We start from the raw sequence: 15,970 nt of genomic DNA on the forward strand, positions 1-15,970 counted from the left end.
AAGTGCTTCTACACTTGCATTGCTTGCTGTTGGGGTGTTTTAGGCTGGGTTTCTGTACAGCACTTTGAGATATCAGCTGGTGTAAGAAGGGCTTTATAAATTAATTTGCTTATTTTCTATCTGTAAGCTCACTATGACCCTGTCAACAGTATAATGTTGTGTTGCTACCATGCTGTGTTGTCATGTTGTCTGGCTACCGTGCTGTGTTGTCATGTTGTCTGGCTACCATCCTGTGTTGTCATGTTCTGTTGCTACCATGCTGTGTTGTCATGTTGTGTTGCTACCATGCTGTGTTGTCATGTTGTGTTGCTACCATGCTGTGTTGTCATGTTGTGTTGCTACCATGCTGTGTTGCCATGTTGTGTTGCTACCATGCTGTGTTGCTACCATGCTGTGTTGTCATGTTGTGTTGCTACCATGTTGTGTTGTCATGTTGTGTTGCTACCATGCTGTGTTGCTACCATGCTGTGTTGTCATGTTGTGTTGCTACCATGTTGTGTTATCACGTTGTGTTGCTACCGTGCTGTGTTGTCATGTTGTATGGCTACCATGCTGTGTTGTCATGTTGTGTTGCTACCGTGCTGTGTTGTCATGTTGTTTTGCTACCGTGCTGTGTTGTCATGTTGTTTTGCTACCGTGCTGTGTTGTCATGTTGTTTTGCTACCGTGCTGTGTTCACATGTTGTGTTGCTACCGTGCTGTGTTGTCATGTTGTCTGGCTACCGTGCTGTGTTGTCATGTTGTGTTGCTACCGTGCTGTGTTGTCATGTTGTGTTGCTACCGTGCTGTGTTGTCATGTTGTCTGGCTACCGTGCTGTGTTGTCATGTTGTGTTGCTACCGTGCTGTGTTGTCATGTTGTGTTGCTACCGTGCTGTGTTGTCATGTTGTCTATGTTGTTGTCATGTTGTGTTGCTACCGTGCTGTGTTGTCATGTTGTGTTGCTACCGTGCTGTGTTGTCATGTTGTGTTGCTACCGTGCTGTGTTGTCATGTTGTGTTGCTACCGTGCTGTGTTGTCATGTTGTGTTGCTACCGTGCTGTGTTGTCATGTTGTGTTGCTACCGTGCTGTGTTGTCATGTTGTGCTGCTACCGTGCTGTGTTGTCATGTTGTGTTGCTACCGTGCTGTGTTGTCATGTTGTGTTGCTACCGTGCTGTGTTGTCATGTTGTGTTGCTACCGTGCTGTGTTGTCATGTTGTGTTGCTACCATTTTTTAAATCCCTGGCCCCTCCGTTCCCGCAGGAGGCCATTTTGTCTTTTGGTAGGCCGTCATTGTAAATAATAATTTATTCTTAACTGACTTGCCTAGTAAATGTACTGTTAAATAACTATTTAAAAAATAATAATGATGTGAAAGGCACAATTGAAAGGCATCATTGTCTTGTTGGAAGACAAATCTCCGTCCCAGTCTCAGGTCTTTTGCAGACTCCATCAGGTTTTCTTCCAGAACGGTCCTGTATTTGGCTCCATCCATCTTCCCATCAATTTTAACCATCTTCCCTTTCCCTGCTGAAGAAAAGCAGGCGCAAACCATGATGCTGCCACCACCATGTTTGACAGCGGGGATGGTGTGTTCATTGTGATGAGCTGTGTTGCTATTACGCCAAACATAACGTTTTGCATTGTTGCCAAAAAGTTCAATTTTGGTTTCATCTGACCAGAGCACCTTCTTCCACATGTTTGGTGTGTCTCCCAGGTGGCTTGTGGCAAACTTTAAACAACACTTTTTATGGATATCTTTAAGAAATGGCTTTCTTCTTGCCACTTCCATAAAGGCCAGATTTGTGCAATATACGACTGATTGTCTCCCACCTCAGCTGTAGATCTCTGCAGTTCATCCAGAGTGATCATGGGCCTCTTGGCTGCATCTCTGATCAGTCTTTTCCTTGTATGAGCTGAAAGTTTAGAGGGACGGCCAGGTCTTGGTAGATTTGCAGTGGTCTGATACACCTTCCATTTCAATATTATCGCTTGCACAGTGCTCCTTGGGATGTTTAAAGCTTGGGAAAACCTTTTTGTATCCAAATCCGGCTTTAAACTTCTTCACAGCAGTATCTCGGACCTGCCTGGTGTGTTCCTTGTTCTTCATGATGCTCTCTGCGCTTTTAACAGACCTCTGAGTCTATCACAGTGCAGGTGCATTTATACAGAGACTTGATTACACACAGGTGGATTGTATTTATCATCATTAGTCATTTAGGTCAACATTGGATCATTCAGAGATCCTCACTGAACTTCTGGAGAGAGTTTGCTGCACTGAAAGTAAAGGGGCTGAATAATTTTGCACGCCCAATTTTTCAGTTTTTGATTTGTTAAAAAAGTTTGAAATATCCAATAAATGTCGTTCCACTTCATGATTGTGTCCCACTTGTTGTTGATTCTTCACAAAAAAATACAGTTTCATATCTTTATGTTTGAAGCCTGAAATGTGGCAAAAGGTCGCAAAGTTCAAGGGGGCCGAATACTTTCGCAAGGCACTGTATATATATATATATATACAGTGTTTTAACAATGTACAAATGGTTAAAGGACACAAGATAAAATAAATAGCATAAATATGGGTTGTATTTACAATGGTGTTTGTTCTTCACTGGTTGCCCTTTTCTCGTGGCAACAGGTCACAAATCTTGCTGCTGTGATGGCACACTGTGGTATTTCACCCAGTAGATATGGGAGTTTATCAAAATTGGATTTGTTTTTGAATTCTTTGTGGATCTGTGTAATCTGAGGGAAATATGTCTCTCTAATATGGTCATACAATGGGCAGGAGGTTAGGAAGTGCAGCTCAGTTTCCACCTCATTTTGTGGGCAGTGAGCACATAGCCTGTCTTCTCTTGAGAGCCATGTCTGCCTACGACGGCCTTTCTCAATAGCAAAGGCTACGCTCACTGAGTCTGTACATAGTCAAAGCTTTCCTTAATTTTGGGTCAGTCACAGTGGTCAGGTATTCTGCCGCTGTGTACTCTCTGTGTAGGGCCAAATAGCATTCTAGTTTGCTCTGTTTTTTTTGTTAATTCTTTCCAATGTGTCAAGTAATTATCTTTTTGTTTTCTCATGATTTGGTTGGGTCTTATTGTGTTGCTGTCCTGGGGCTCTGTGGGGTCTGTTTGTGTTTGTGAACAGAGACCCAGGACCAGCTTGCTTAGGGGACTCTTCTCCAGGTTCATCTCTCTGTAGGTGATGGCTTTGTTGTGGAAGGTTTGGGAATCGCTTCCTTTTAGGTGGTTATAGAATTTAACGGCTCTTTTCTGGATTTTGATAATTAGTGGGTATCGGCCTAATTCTGCTCTGCATGCATTATTTGGTGTTCAACGTTGTACACTGAGGATATTTTTGCAGAATTCTGCGTGCAGAGTCTCAATTTGGTGTTTGTCCCATTTTGTGAAGTCTTGGTTGGTGAGCGGACCCCAGACCTCACGACCATAAAGGGCAATGGGCTATATGACTGATTCAAGTATTTTTAGCCAAATCCTAATTGGTATGTTGAATTTTATGTTCCTTTTGATGGCATAGAATGCCCTTCTTGCCTTGTCTCTCAGATCGTTCACAGCTTTGTGGAAGTTACCTGTGGCGCTGATGTTTAGGCCAAGGTATGTATAGTTTTTTGTGTGCTCGAGGGAAACAGTGTCTAGATGGAATTTGTATTTGTAGTCCTGGTGACTGGACCTTTTTTGGAACACCATTATTTTTGGTCTTACTGAGATTTACTGTCAGGGCCCAGGTCTGACAGAATCTGTGCATAAGATCTAGGTGCTGCTGTAGGTCCTCCTTGGTTCTCTCTCTCTCTCTCTCTCTCTCTCTGTCTCTCTCTCACTCTGTCTCTCTCTCTCTCTCTCTCTGTCTCTCTGTCTCACTCTATTCAATTCAATTCAATTCAAAGTGCTGTATTGGCATAGGAAATATGTGTTAACATTGCCAAAGCAAGTGAGGAAGATAATATACAAAAGTGAAATAAACAATAAAAAATTAACAGTAAACATGATTCTCTCTCTCCCTCTCTCTCTCTCTCTCTAGAATGAGGACTACCTACCGGAATACTCTGCTTTCAAACAGCAGCCAATCGGATCCTCGAAATCCTCACGACGTCACGTGGGCTCCGCGTTGAAATTGGCCGCGAGCTGAAGACTATAGAGGAGCGCGAGGCAAGGAGGACTACATCTCGGGAAAAACACAAGGACAAGATATTTACCTCCAATAAACATGTTGGATTCGCTCACATTACTCCTGGAAAAAGTACTCTTCCTCACTCACCTCAATGTCTTCAATCAGTTCAGGACCAGTCTGTTGTTTTCAGACACACAGAGAGAGAGGGAGAAGAAGATAGTTACAAATCACTGCGAGAAAGAGGAGGTCCCCGATCCCTCCGCCTGCACCGCACTCACAGACTCCCTGTACCAGCGGGGAGACTTGTTAGAAGTTCCCCGGACTCTATTCACTCATTTCGGCATCTATTTAGGGGACAACCGGGTGGCACATCTAATTCCGGATATCTTACCACTCTTTACAACGGACAAGCTTTCCATTCAGGTGATGGTAACTAACAAACGCTTAGTTCTTGGCGTTCTATCCAAGAGCGCCAGCATCCGGGTGGATACCGTTGAGGACTTTGCCTACGGCGCGTCAATTCTACTGAACGCTATGGACACTACCGTGCAGAAACGACCGTTGGATGGCGAAGAGATTGCGAGGAGAGCGGAGGAAATGGTTGGGAAGATACCGTACAGTTTACTGTGGAATAACTGTGAACATTTCGTTACTTACTGCCGGTACGGCAGCGCAATCAGCATTCAGACAGACAAGGTAACATATTGATGTTGGCCTAGATATTGGCCTTTCTTCTTCTTCTTTTTTTAAACGCGCAGCACGGGATGAAGATGCCATCTTTAATTAAGAGCTATATATCCCAAACGTTCACCTAACTGCAATATGATAACGGTGTTTTACTACACAGACCTTACATTTCATAGGTCCCTAATAAGTGTTGATTATACATTGCGTCCTGCGTGCGCTCTTGGAACTGTTGCGCGCGAGATGTTTTCACAGAGTGACGCTTCAGGACTCTTGCCCGTTTCAATAACTAGTTGCACAATTGGAATATTTAAATATATCCATCAATTGATTAGGTGAATGCTGTGAACTAGTCATTGCTGGTTTAGGTGATAGGCTTATATGCCTTGATTTTTTTTTTTTTTACATTTTAAACAAATGTCGACTTAACTCCAAAGTAAGCTATGATAAAACAGGATTCTTTGATTGATCTCAAGTAAAATAGGCTAAACAAGGTTCACTAGTTTACTTTACTCTGTGAGCAATGTCAACGGTGTGCATCAATATGGGCCAATGTTTTATAGAGCAATTGTGATCATGACAGACAAGGCAGACAATGTTAGCATCCCAAATGGCACCATATTCCCTATATAGGCCTATTATGGTGTTCTCACTTTGGCCAGGATCTAAACTAGTGTCCCGCTCTGGTCTAAACTAGTGTCCCGCTCTGGTCTAAACTAGTGTCCCGCTCTGGTCTAAACTAGTGTCCCGCTCTGGTCTAAACTAGTGTCCCGCTCTGGTCTAAAGTAGGGCCTTATGTGAATATGGTGCCATTTGGCATGCAGCAAATGATTTGTCCAAGTTTCCCGGACCACAAAATGGGATCGACCTCCCCCGTACCCCATGCCCGGAAAAAAAAGGCAGACCAACATGAAAATGTGTAGCAACGGCTCGATTCAATCTTACGTAGCAACATTTGAAATGTTTTTCCTTTTTTTTTTTTTACAAAAGTAGAAACTGAGAGCTATACAATGGTATATCAAACACTACAGTTGAGGAACAATGGGAAAGTAATTATGCTTTGAAAGTTGTATAAACTTGTGACTCCGCTTTTGAGAAAATGGCCCTTGAATGTTTTGGTATCTAGAGAAGAGCTCTTCTATGTCTCCACCCATTTAGCACTGTCCACACCCTCTTAAATACCGCCCATTCAGCACCGTCCACACCCTCTTAAGTACCGCCCATTCAGCACCGTTCACACCCTCTTAAGCCCCGCCCATTCAGCACCGGTCACACCCTATTAAGGCCCGCCCATTCAGCACCGTCCACACCCTCTTAGGCCTTAAGCCCCGCCCATTAAGCACCGTCCACACCCTCTTAAATACCGCCCATTCAGCACCATTCACACCCTCTTAAGCCCCGCCCATTCAGCACCGTCCACACCCTCTTAAGTACCGCCCATTCAGCACCGGTCATACCCTCTTAAGCCCCGCCTATTCAGCACCGTCCACACCCTCTTAAGCCCTGCCCATTCAGCCCCGGTCACACCCTCTTAAGCCCCGCCCATTCAGTACCGGTCACACCCTCTTAAGACCCGCGCATTAAGCAACATTCACACCCTCTTAAGCCTTTAGCCCCGCCCATTCAGCATTGTTCACACACTCTTCAGCCTTTAGCCCCGCCCATTCAGCACCGTTCACACCCTCTTAAGCCTCGCCCATCCAGCACCGTTCACACCCTCTTAAGCCTTAAGCCACGCCCATTCAGCACCGTTCACACCCTCTTAAGCCTTAAGCACCGCCCATTCAGCACCGTTCACACCCTATTCAGCCTTAAGCCCCGCCCATTCAGCACCGGTCACACCCTCTTAAGCCTTTAGCCCCGCCCATTCAGTACCGTTCACACCCTCTTAAGCCTTAAGCCCCGCCCATCTCTTCAAGGATTCACATGTGAGGCTGAATGGGTGTAGAGTTTAAGACTAAAAGCTGGTTTGTGATACGTCTTTTGACATGTCTGTATATAGTTATCGCAAGTGACATCAGCAACCTTCTATTGTCGTCTGACGTCAAACTTGTCGTTTAGGAGAAAGTATAAACACAAAAAACAACAGGCTGCATGACCTCAGCGGCCCGATGGTCCAACATAGCATAACTGGTGTATCGTAACACCAATAAACACAACTGTTTAAAAAAAAAAAAATGAATGTAGTATATGTCAATCTGGAAAGAAAGAAAAACAGGAAGATTTCAGAACAAGGTTTTGGTTTGTTTCTAAACTGCGAGCTAAAGTTAAGTTAGCTGGCCGGCCAGTTCAAGTAATGACCATATCATGTAAAATAAAGGTTAAATGTCAGTCCTGTGAAACAGTGATGTGCGACATTTTATTTATTTATTTAATTTAATTACAATACTCCCTGCTTCCTGAAACGAGTCAGAAATGTGTCCGAGTGTTTCCATCGTTTATCAGAACATCAACACAGGTATTTAAATTAGGCCATTTGCAGTTGACTAGGCGTGTTAGTCTGCAGGTTCTGGTGAGAGTCTGAATTTGTTTCTGTTTTAAATGAGCACCATCGAGTAAAGCTAAGCTAGACTATGTAGCCGATTATTTTTTTTTAATGTCTGTTGTCTGTGACTGTTCTGTTCTGCAGGGCAGAAATAACACGTCTTGAAAAGAACTCCGTTCTTAGTTCCGTTCTCTTGTAGAACCCGTCGGCGAGTTCTGTTCATTCTATTCCATCGGTTCTGCTAAAAGACCAAGTTGAGGCTATACATCCCAAATGGCACCCTATTCCCTATATAGTGCACTACTTTAGACCAAGGCTGGCACCCTATTCCCTATTCTACTTTAGACCAGAGCCCTATTCATATAGTGCACTACTATAGACCAGAGCTATTCCCTATATAGTGCACTACCCAGAGCCCTATTCCCTATATAGTGCACTACTTTAGACCAGAGCCATATTCCCTACATAGTGGTACTACTATAGACCAGAGCCCTATTCCCTATATACACACTACTTTAGACCAGGGCTGGCACCCTATTCCCTATATAGTGCACTACTTTAGACCGGGGCTGGCACCCTATTCCCTATATATTGCACTACTTTAGACCAGGGCTGGCACCCTATTCCCTACATAGTGCACTACTTTAGACCAGGGCTGGCACCCTATTCCCTATATAGTGCACTACTTTAGACCAGAGCCATATTCCCTACATAGTGGTACTACTATAGACCAGAGCCCTATTCCCTATATACACACTACTTTAGACCAGGGCTGGCACCCTATTCCCTATATAGTGCACTACTTTAGACCGGGGCTGGCACCCTATTCCCTACATAGTGGGACTACTATAGACCAGAGCCCTATTCCCTATATACACACTACTTTAGACCAGGGCTGGCACCCTATTCCCTATATAGTGCACTACTTTAGACCAGGGCTAAAATACGACCTCTTTAAGTTCAAGTTTGTTACTTGAAATGTGTTTATTTGTCATATACAAAGTGTAATGAAATGCTCAGGTCTACTTACAGGTTCATCTCCCCACAATGCAATGCTCAGGTCTACTTACATCTCCCCACAATGCAATGTTCATTCATCACCCACAATGCAATGCTCAGGTCTACTTACAGGTTCATCACCCCACAATGCAATGCTCAGGTCTACTTACAGGTTCATCTCCCCACAATGCAATGCTCAGGTCTACTTACAGGTTCATCTCCCCACAATGCAATGCTCAGGTCTACTTACAGGTTCAATATCAATAAGTGAATAATAATGAAAAGGTTAGATGAATAAGACTAAGATATATAATGCGATGTGGTTGATCCACAAACACGCCGCTGGCTTAATATTACTCAAGTTTTTAACGACCCGGATGTATTCGGTTTTCAGGGGAAATGGAAAGAGAGCCGATGCGATGTCACTTCCTCTTTTGGCCGTTAATAACAAAGGTGACACTCCATCTTAACTCCTCCTCCACATTTACTGGATTGGTCGAAACAGTGCAGAAGAGAACCCCCCCCCCGATTTTAGTTTTTTTTTTTTTCTTCTTCTTCTCGTCAAGACCATAATTCAGGGGGACATGGTTTCCAACGTCTGTTTTAAGCCTGCTACGTTAGGTTAGGTTAGTGGCTTAAATGTTCTTATCTGGTTCCTGTGTCCGATTGTCGACAGGCCAAGTCACTGCAGGATTTGGGGAAGGTGATTTTAACCAGAGTTGAGGGCTGGCAGCACTGTTGGCCAGGAGGGGGAGCTGAGGTTTTCTGGAGCTTTGTAGACTAACCATGATTCCCCCAAAATGAGCCCTGAAATGTGTCCCAAATTGCACCCTATTCCCTATATAGTGCACTACTTTAGACCAGGGCTGTCACCCTATTCTCTATATAGTGCACTACTTTAGACCAGGGCTGTCACCCTATTCCCAATATAGTACAGTACTTTAGACCAGAGCCCTATTCCCTATATAGTGCACTACTTTAGACCAGGGCTGGCACCCTATTCCCTATATAGTGCACTACTTTTATCCAGACTCTATAGACCCTGTTCAAAGTAGTGTACTACCAAGCCTAAAGAGGGTGCCATTTGAGACGGACAGTAGTAGCCCAGCCTGGATGGAAACTTATTCAACAACTTTTGACATATTTGACTGTAACTTGATATGTAGGCTACAAAGACCAGCTACCGCAGAGCAGAAGCAGAGACAGAGACAGAATAGCATTCTGTGGCACTTGCTTACTTCAGAGAGAGGGAGAGGGAGGGAGTGAGAGTGAGTGGGAGTGAGAGAGCGAGTGGGAGTGAGAGAGAGCTAGTGGGAGTGAGCGAGTGGGAGTGAGAGAGAGCGAGTGGGAGGGAGTGAGAGAGTGGGAGGGAGTGAGGGAGTGGGAGGGAGTGAGAGAGAGAGTGGGAGTGAGAGAGAGAGTGGGAGTGAGAGAGTGAGTGAGAGAGTGGGAGGGAGTGAGAGAGTGGGATGGAGCGAGTGAGTGAGTGGGAGGGAGTGAGAGAGTGGGAGGGAGTGAGAGTGGGAGGGAGTGGGAGGGAGTGAGAGGAGGAGAGAGAGGGAGTGGGAGTGAGAGTGGGAGTGAGTGAGAGAGTGGGATGGAGTGAGAATGGGATGGAGCGAGTGAGAGATTGGGAGGGAGTGAGATTGGGAGAGAGTGGGAGGGAGTGAGAGAGTGGGAGGGAGTGAGAGAGTGGGAGGGAGTGAGAGAGTGGGAGGGAGTGAGAGAGTGGGAGGGAGTGAGAGTGGGAGGGAGTGAGAGAGGGAGTGGGAGGGAGTGAGAGAGTGGGAGGGAGTGAGAGAGGGGAGGGAGAGAGTGAGTGAGTGAGAGAGTGGGAGTGAGTGAGAGAGTGGGATGGGAGTGAGAATGGGATGGGAGCGAGTGAGAGAGTGGGAGGGAGTGAGAGGGAGTGGGAGGGAGGAGTGGGGTGGGAGGGAGTGAGAGAGGGAGGGGGAGGGAGAGAGTGGGAGTGAGTGAGAGAGTGGGAGTGAGTGAGAGAGTGGGATGGAGTGAGAATGGGATGGAGCGAGTGAGAGAGTGGGAGGGAGTGAGAGAGTGGGAGGGAGTGAGAGAGTGGGAGGGAGTGAGAGAGTGAGGGAGTGAGAGAGTGGGAGGGAGTGAGAGAGTGGGAGGGAGTGAGGGGAGAGTGGGAGGGAGGAGAGTGAGGGAGGGAGTGGGAGTGGGAGTGAGTGAGAGAGAGAGTGGGAGGGAGTGAGAGAGTGGGATGGAGTGAGAATGGGATGGAGCGAGTGAGAGAGTGGGAGGGAGTGAGAGAGTGGGAGGGAGTGAGAGAGTGGGAGGGAGTGAGAGTGGGAGGGAGTGAGAGTGGGAGGGAGTGAGAGAGTGGGAGTGAGAGAGTGGGAGGGAGTGAGAGAGTGAGAATGTGATGGAGGGAGTGAGAGTGTGGGAGGGAGGGAGTGAGAGGGAGTGAGAGAGTGAGAATGAGATGAATGGAGGGAGTGAGAGAGTGGGAGGGAGTGAGAGATACAAAAAAAAAGCATTTTTTGTCCTAAATGTTTTCTCTTGCCCAAGAGTCAAAGGGAATCTGATATTGACCAAATGAGACATGTTGTGTATTTCATGACATGATTATGGCACTCAGATATTCTACTACAGGGCACAACATTTAACACGGGTGATGTTCTCCCTGTAATATATTCTACTACAGGGCACAACACCCCAACACACACACACACACACACACACACACACACACACACACACACACACACACACACACACACACACACACACACACACACACACACACACACACACACACACACATTTGCCTTCTAAATCTTCCCCTGTCTATCACTATAATATAAACCATCTTTTCTTTTTTTTTTTTCACTTCCAGTTCTGTGATTGGCTGAAATCTGTCATCCGGGATCATAGGAGTGTCCCGATGACGGCGTTCCTGGGAATTCTGTCTATTCTCAGTCTGGGAGTGTCCCCTTACACCACGCTTCCCACCCTCCTCGTCCCCTTCACCCTCTGGATGGCAGGCTGATACCTGGGAATTCTGGAAAATCCATAATGAAAATGTCATTCTGGAATTCCGTTTAATTTCAGTAGGAATTTTGATAATATGTATATAGGTGTGTATATATATATATATATATATATAAATAAAATCTCCAGAAATGGAAATGTTCACGTGTCAATAACAATGTATTTTCTTTTTAAAATATAATAATTTTGGGGGTGTTTTTATATTTGGCCTTTTACACACAAGTGGAAAGGTGTTTCACATCCCAACTCCCCCTGAGACACGCGCAGGAAGTGGGGTCAGGGTCATCATATCCCAACTCCCCCTGAGACACCTGCAGGAAGTGGGGTCAGGGTCAGGGTCATCACATCCCAACTCCCCCTGAGACACCTGCAGGAAGTGGGGTCAGGGTCACCATATCCCAACTCCCCCTGAGACACCTGCAGGAAGTGGGGTCAGAGTCACCATATCCCAACTCCCCCTGAGACACCTGCAGGAAGTGGGGTCAGGGTCACCATATCCCAACTCCCCCTGAGAGTGGAATCCCCATTGTACAGGATTAGTGAGGTGTCAAGGGCACAGCAACCTATCCTGGTATTCCCCCAGACACCTGCAGGAAGTTTGCCCAACACTCACCACTATCTGCCACTCCCAAACAGCAGCATTACGACAGCGTTCAAACAGTCGCCTCGTGTCTCTTAACATGTTTCATACCACAAAAACACCAGTACATATTGACCTTTGCAATTGTACCCGTCTCTAACCATGATATTTTCTACAGAATGTCATTTTTTTTTTTTTTTACATTGTAAAACTTTATACTGTTTTTGTTGTGTAAATAAATACCTGAATCATTAAACACTGTAGTGTGTTGATTCTGGGTCATGGTGTGATGACATCCCAAAACGGCTCGACTGTCTCACTGTAGATGTGCCTCAGGGTCTGTCTCTGTCTCCCTCTGTCTCTCTCTCTGTCTCTGTGTGTCTCTGTGTCTCTGTCTCTCTGTCTGTCTCTTTCTCTCATCACTCCCAACTCCTCTCTATCTTCACTATAGTACCTGCTGTGTGTTTTGGAACTACTCCCAACTCCCCTGAACACCTGCAGGAAGTTTCGTCAGGGTCATCTTTCACCACTTTAACAACAGTAATCACGAAAGCCGCAATATGCATAGAAACGCGAGTTCTAGATCTGTCATTCTCATTGAAAGCAAGTCTAAGAAGACGGTGGATCTAATCCATGTGTGCTATTTCTATGCTTCCCATTCTTAATTTTTTTAAAGATTCTTTTACTTTTGGTTTTGAACACCAGCTTCAAAGAGCTGAAAATACAATATTTTTTTGTTAATTAAAAATATATTTCACAGTGATTTAGATGGTACAATGATTCTCTACACTATACATTGCTTGTCTCAACAACAAAAAAATGAAGTTAGACCAAAAGAAATTAGCAACCAGGAGATGGCGTACTGATTTCTGCATAGTGCACCTTTAATTATATAACCTACCCTTGTTGTGTACGGATGGTTGGAGAGAAGGGACAAGCCATCCATTAATTAACTCCTCTCTCTGCAGAGCATCCTTACAAAATACCAGTAACTTTCCCAGAATCCCCCAGTGTTCCAGAAATCCCCGAGCTGACAAGGTACAAATCTGTCATTCTGCCCCTGAACGAAGCACTTAACCCCACTGTTCCTAGGCCATCATTGAAAATAAGAACGTGTTCTTAACTGACTTGCCTAGTTAAATAAATAAATGAAGGTTAAATAAAAAATATCCTCTTTGTTAAATTCCCGGGTTAAAGGAGAACATAGCGGGGAATCCTCCAGCCAGGCTTTCTGGAAAACCACAAAGTTTTTTGGGGAAAGTTACCATAATTTTTTCAGCCCTACAGTTATGATGCATTATGGGGAAATGAAATGTTTTCTAGTCTGGTCCCAGATCTGTTTGTGCTGTCTTGCCAACTCCTATGGTCAATCAATCACAGTTACTAAACAGCAGATCTGGGATCAGGCTACGTTTGACCAGAGCCATGGGTCATGGGCTAATATAGGGATCAGGGTGTAATTTCAGACCTTGGATTTAGCATTGGGAAATAATACCATTGTTCTGGTAAGCTTATATACATGCTGCTTCATAATCCAAATCTGTTTACGTTCCAACTGGCACCCTATTCCCCACATAGTACACTACTTTAGACCAGAGCCCTATGGCACCATATTCCCTACATATAGTGCACTACTTTAGATCAGTCATTCTCCCTATTCCCTACATAGTATTCCCTAATAGTAGACTATTTAATCCAGAGCCCTATTTCCCTATTTCCCATTCTTAATTTTTTAGATCAGGGCTCTTTTACTTTCCCTTTTGACATAGTAACTACTTTAGATCAGGGCTCTATGGCACCCTATTCCCTACATAGTAATACATTACTTTTAGACCAGGGCAACAAAAAAATGAAATTAGACCAAAAGTAAATTAGAACCAGAGCCCTATGGAACCCTGATTTCTGCATAGTGCACTACTTTTATATAACCTACCCTTTCCCTGTGTACATGGTTGGAGACCAGAGCCCTATGGAACCCATTCCATTAATAGTGCACTCTTTGCAGAGCATCCTTACAAAATACCACTTTAGTAATGGAACCCTTTCCCAGAATCCCCCAGTGTTCCAGAAATCCCCTATTCTGACATAGGTACAAATCTGTCATTCTGGGCTCTATGGAACCCTATTCACTTAACACCACTTTTCCTAGGGCTCATGGCACCCTATTCCCTAATAGTAACTACTTTAACCAGGGCTCTGGAACCCTATTCCCTACATAACACTACTTTAGACCAGAGCCCTATGGAACCCTATTCCCTACATAAATAAATTAACCAGGTTAAATGGAACCTCTAAATTCCCTACAAGTGCACTCCTTTAGACCAGGCTTTCTGGAAAACCCCAATAGTTTTTTTAGGGGGAAATTACCATAATTTTTTCAGTCCTAGGGCTTATGATGCATTATGGGGAATAGTGCAATGTTTTCAGGGCTCTGGTCCCAGATCTGTTTGTGCTGTCTTTAGACCAGGGCTCTATGGAACCAATCACAGTTACTAAACAGGTCAGATCTGGGATCCCTACATAGTGCACTACTTTAGACCAGGGCCATGGGTCATAGTGCACTAATATAGGGATCCAGGGTGTAATTTCAGACCTATTTAGTCAGAGCCCTATGGAACCCTATTCCCTACATAGTAACTACTTTATACCATTGTTCAGGCTCTATGGCATGCCTTCATAATCCAAATCTGTTTAGTCCAGGGCTCTATCACCCTAACTGGCACCCTATTCCCCACATAGTACACTACTTTAGACCAGAGCCCTATGGCACCATATTCCCTACATATAGTGCACTACTTTAGACCAGAGCCCTATAGAACCCTATTCCCTACATAGTATTCCCTACATAGTACACTACTTTAGACCAGAGCCCTATGGAACCCTATTCCCCACATAGTGCACTACATTAGACCAGAGCCCTATAGAACCCTATTCCCTACATAGTATTCCCTACATAGTACACTACTTTAGATCAGGGCTCTATGGCACCCTATTCCCTACATAGTACACTACTTTAGACCAGGGCTCTATGGAACCCTATTCCCTACATAGTGCACTACTTTAGGTCAGGGCCCTATGGAACCCTATTCCCTACATAGTACACTACTTTAGTCCAGGGCTCTATGGAACCCTATTCCCTACATAGTACACTACTTTAGATCAGGGCTCTATGGAACCCTATTCCCTACATAGTACACTACTTTAGACCAGAGCCCTATGGAACCCTATTCCCTACATAGTACATTACTTTAGACCAGAGCCCTATGGAACCCTATTCCCTACATAGTACCCTACTTTAGACCAGAGCCCAATGGAACCCTATTCCCTACATAGTACCCTACTTTAGACCAGAGCCCTATGGAACCCTATTCCCTACATAGTACACTACTTTAGACCAGGGCTCTATGGCACCCTATTCCCTACATAGTGCACTACTTTAGTCCAGGGCTCTATGGCACCCTATTCCCTACATAGTACACTACTTTAGACCAGGACCTAATATATGGAATAGGGTGCCACTTGTGATGCAGACTTTCTTTGTTATTGATGAAATACTCAGCAAAAGTGTCCACATCACTCTAATCCACAGCTCTGGTCCAAGGCGTTACATCGAAGCTCAGTGTCAACAAGCCACGTGAAACGCCCTGGACCAGAGCTATCTAATCTGCAGCTGTGAGTAGGAGGTGTCCTTAAGCACAGATCGAGGATCAGTTTACAGATTCAGTCAAATCCTAGACTTGATCATTTTGGGGAAGGATAAAACTGACCTTAGATCAATGGTTAGGGCGAATTCCTTCAGCTCCACCTACCTGGCTAGAGGCTGGACTAATAAAAAGATCCTGGTAGCGAACTCTCCCCCTCTCTCTCTCTCTCTCTCTCTCTCTCTCTCTCTCTCTCTCTCTCTCTCTCTCTCTCTCTCTCTCTCTCCCCCTCTCTCTCTCTCTCTCTCGCTCTCTCTCTCTCCCCCTCTCTCTCTCTATCCACACTCTGTCTCTCTGTTTCTCAGTCAACTCTACACCTCACCTCCTAAAACATTCCGTCCGTCTCTCCAGTCCTCTTCTCCTCCCACCCTTCTCTTCTCCTCCCACCCTTCTCTTCTCCTCC

The 15,970-nt window shown here is 45.0% G+C and overlaps 1 protein-coding gene across 1 annotated transcript; it reads left to right on the forward strand.

Moving 5' to 3' along the window:
- The first annotated feature begins 4,141 nt into the window (after positions 1–4,141).
- LOC135509895 (lecithin retinol acyltransferase-like) lies at positions 4,142–11,813 on the forward strand. The gene is made up of 2 exons (XM_064930722.1): positions 4,142–4,799; positions 11,132–11,813. Exons 1-2 carry the CDS (start codon positions 4,200–4,202, stop codon positions 11,282–11,284), a joined length of 753 nt encoding a protein of 250 aa, XP_064786794.1. The 5' UTR covers positions 4,142–4,199; the 3' UTR covers positions 11,285–11,813.
- Positions 11,814–15,970: the final 4,157 nt, after the last annotated feature.

This window comes from Oncorhynchus masou, chromosome 23 (assembly GCF_036934945.1).
Source record: "Oncorhynchus masou masou isolate Uvic2021 chromosome 23, UVic_Omas_1.1, whole genome shotgun sequence".
NCBI classification, from domain to species: domain Eukaryota; kingdom Metazoa; phylum Chordata; class Actinopteri; order Salmoniformes; family Salmonidae; genus Oncorhynchus; species Oncorhynchus masou.

What these genes read in the sequence shown, in the direction of transcription:
- LOC135509895 (XM_064930722.1), top strand. Translation starts at nt 4,200, where the DNA reads ATGTTGGATTCGCTCACATTACTCCTGGAAAAAGTACTCTTCCTCACT. An exon ending in TCAGCATTCAGACAGACAAG is followed by an intron (nt 4,800 to 11,131) that starts GTAACATATTGA and finishes TTTCACTTCCAG; the next exon opens with TTCTGTGATTGGCTGAAATC.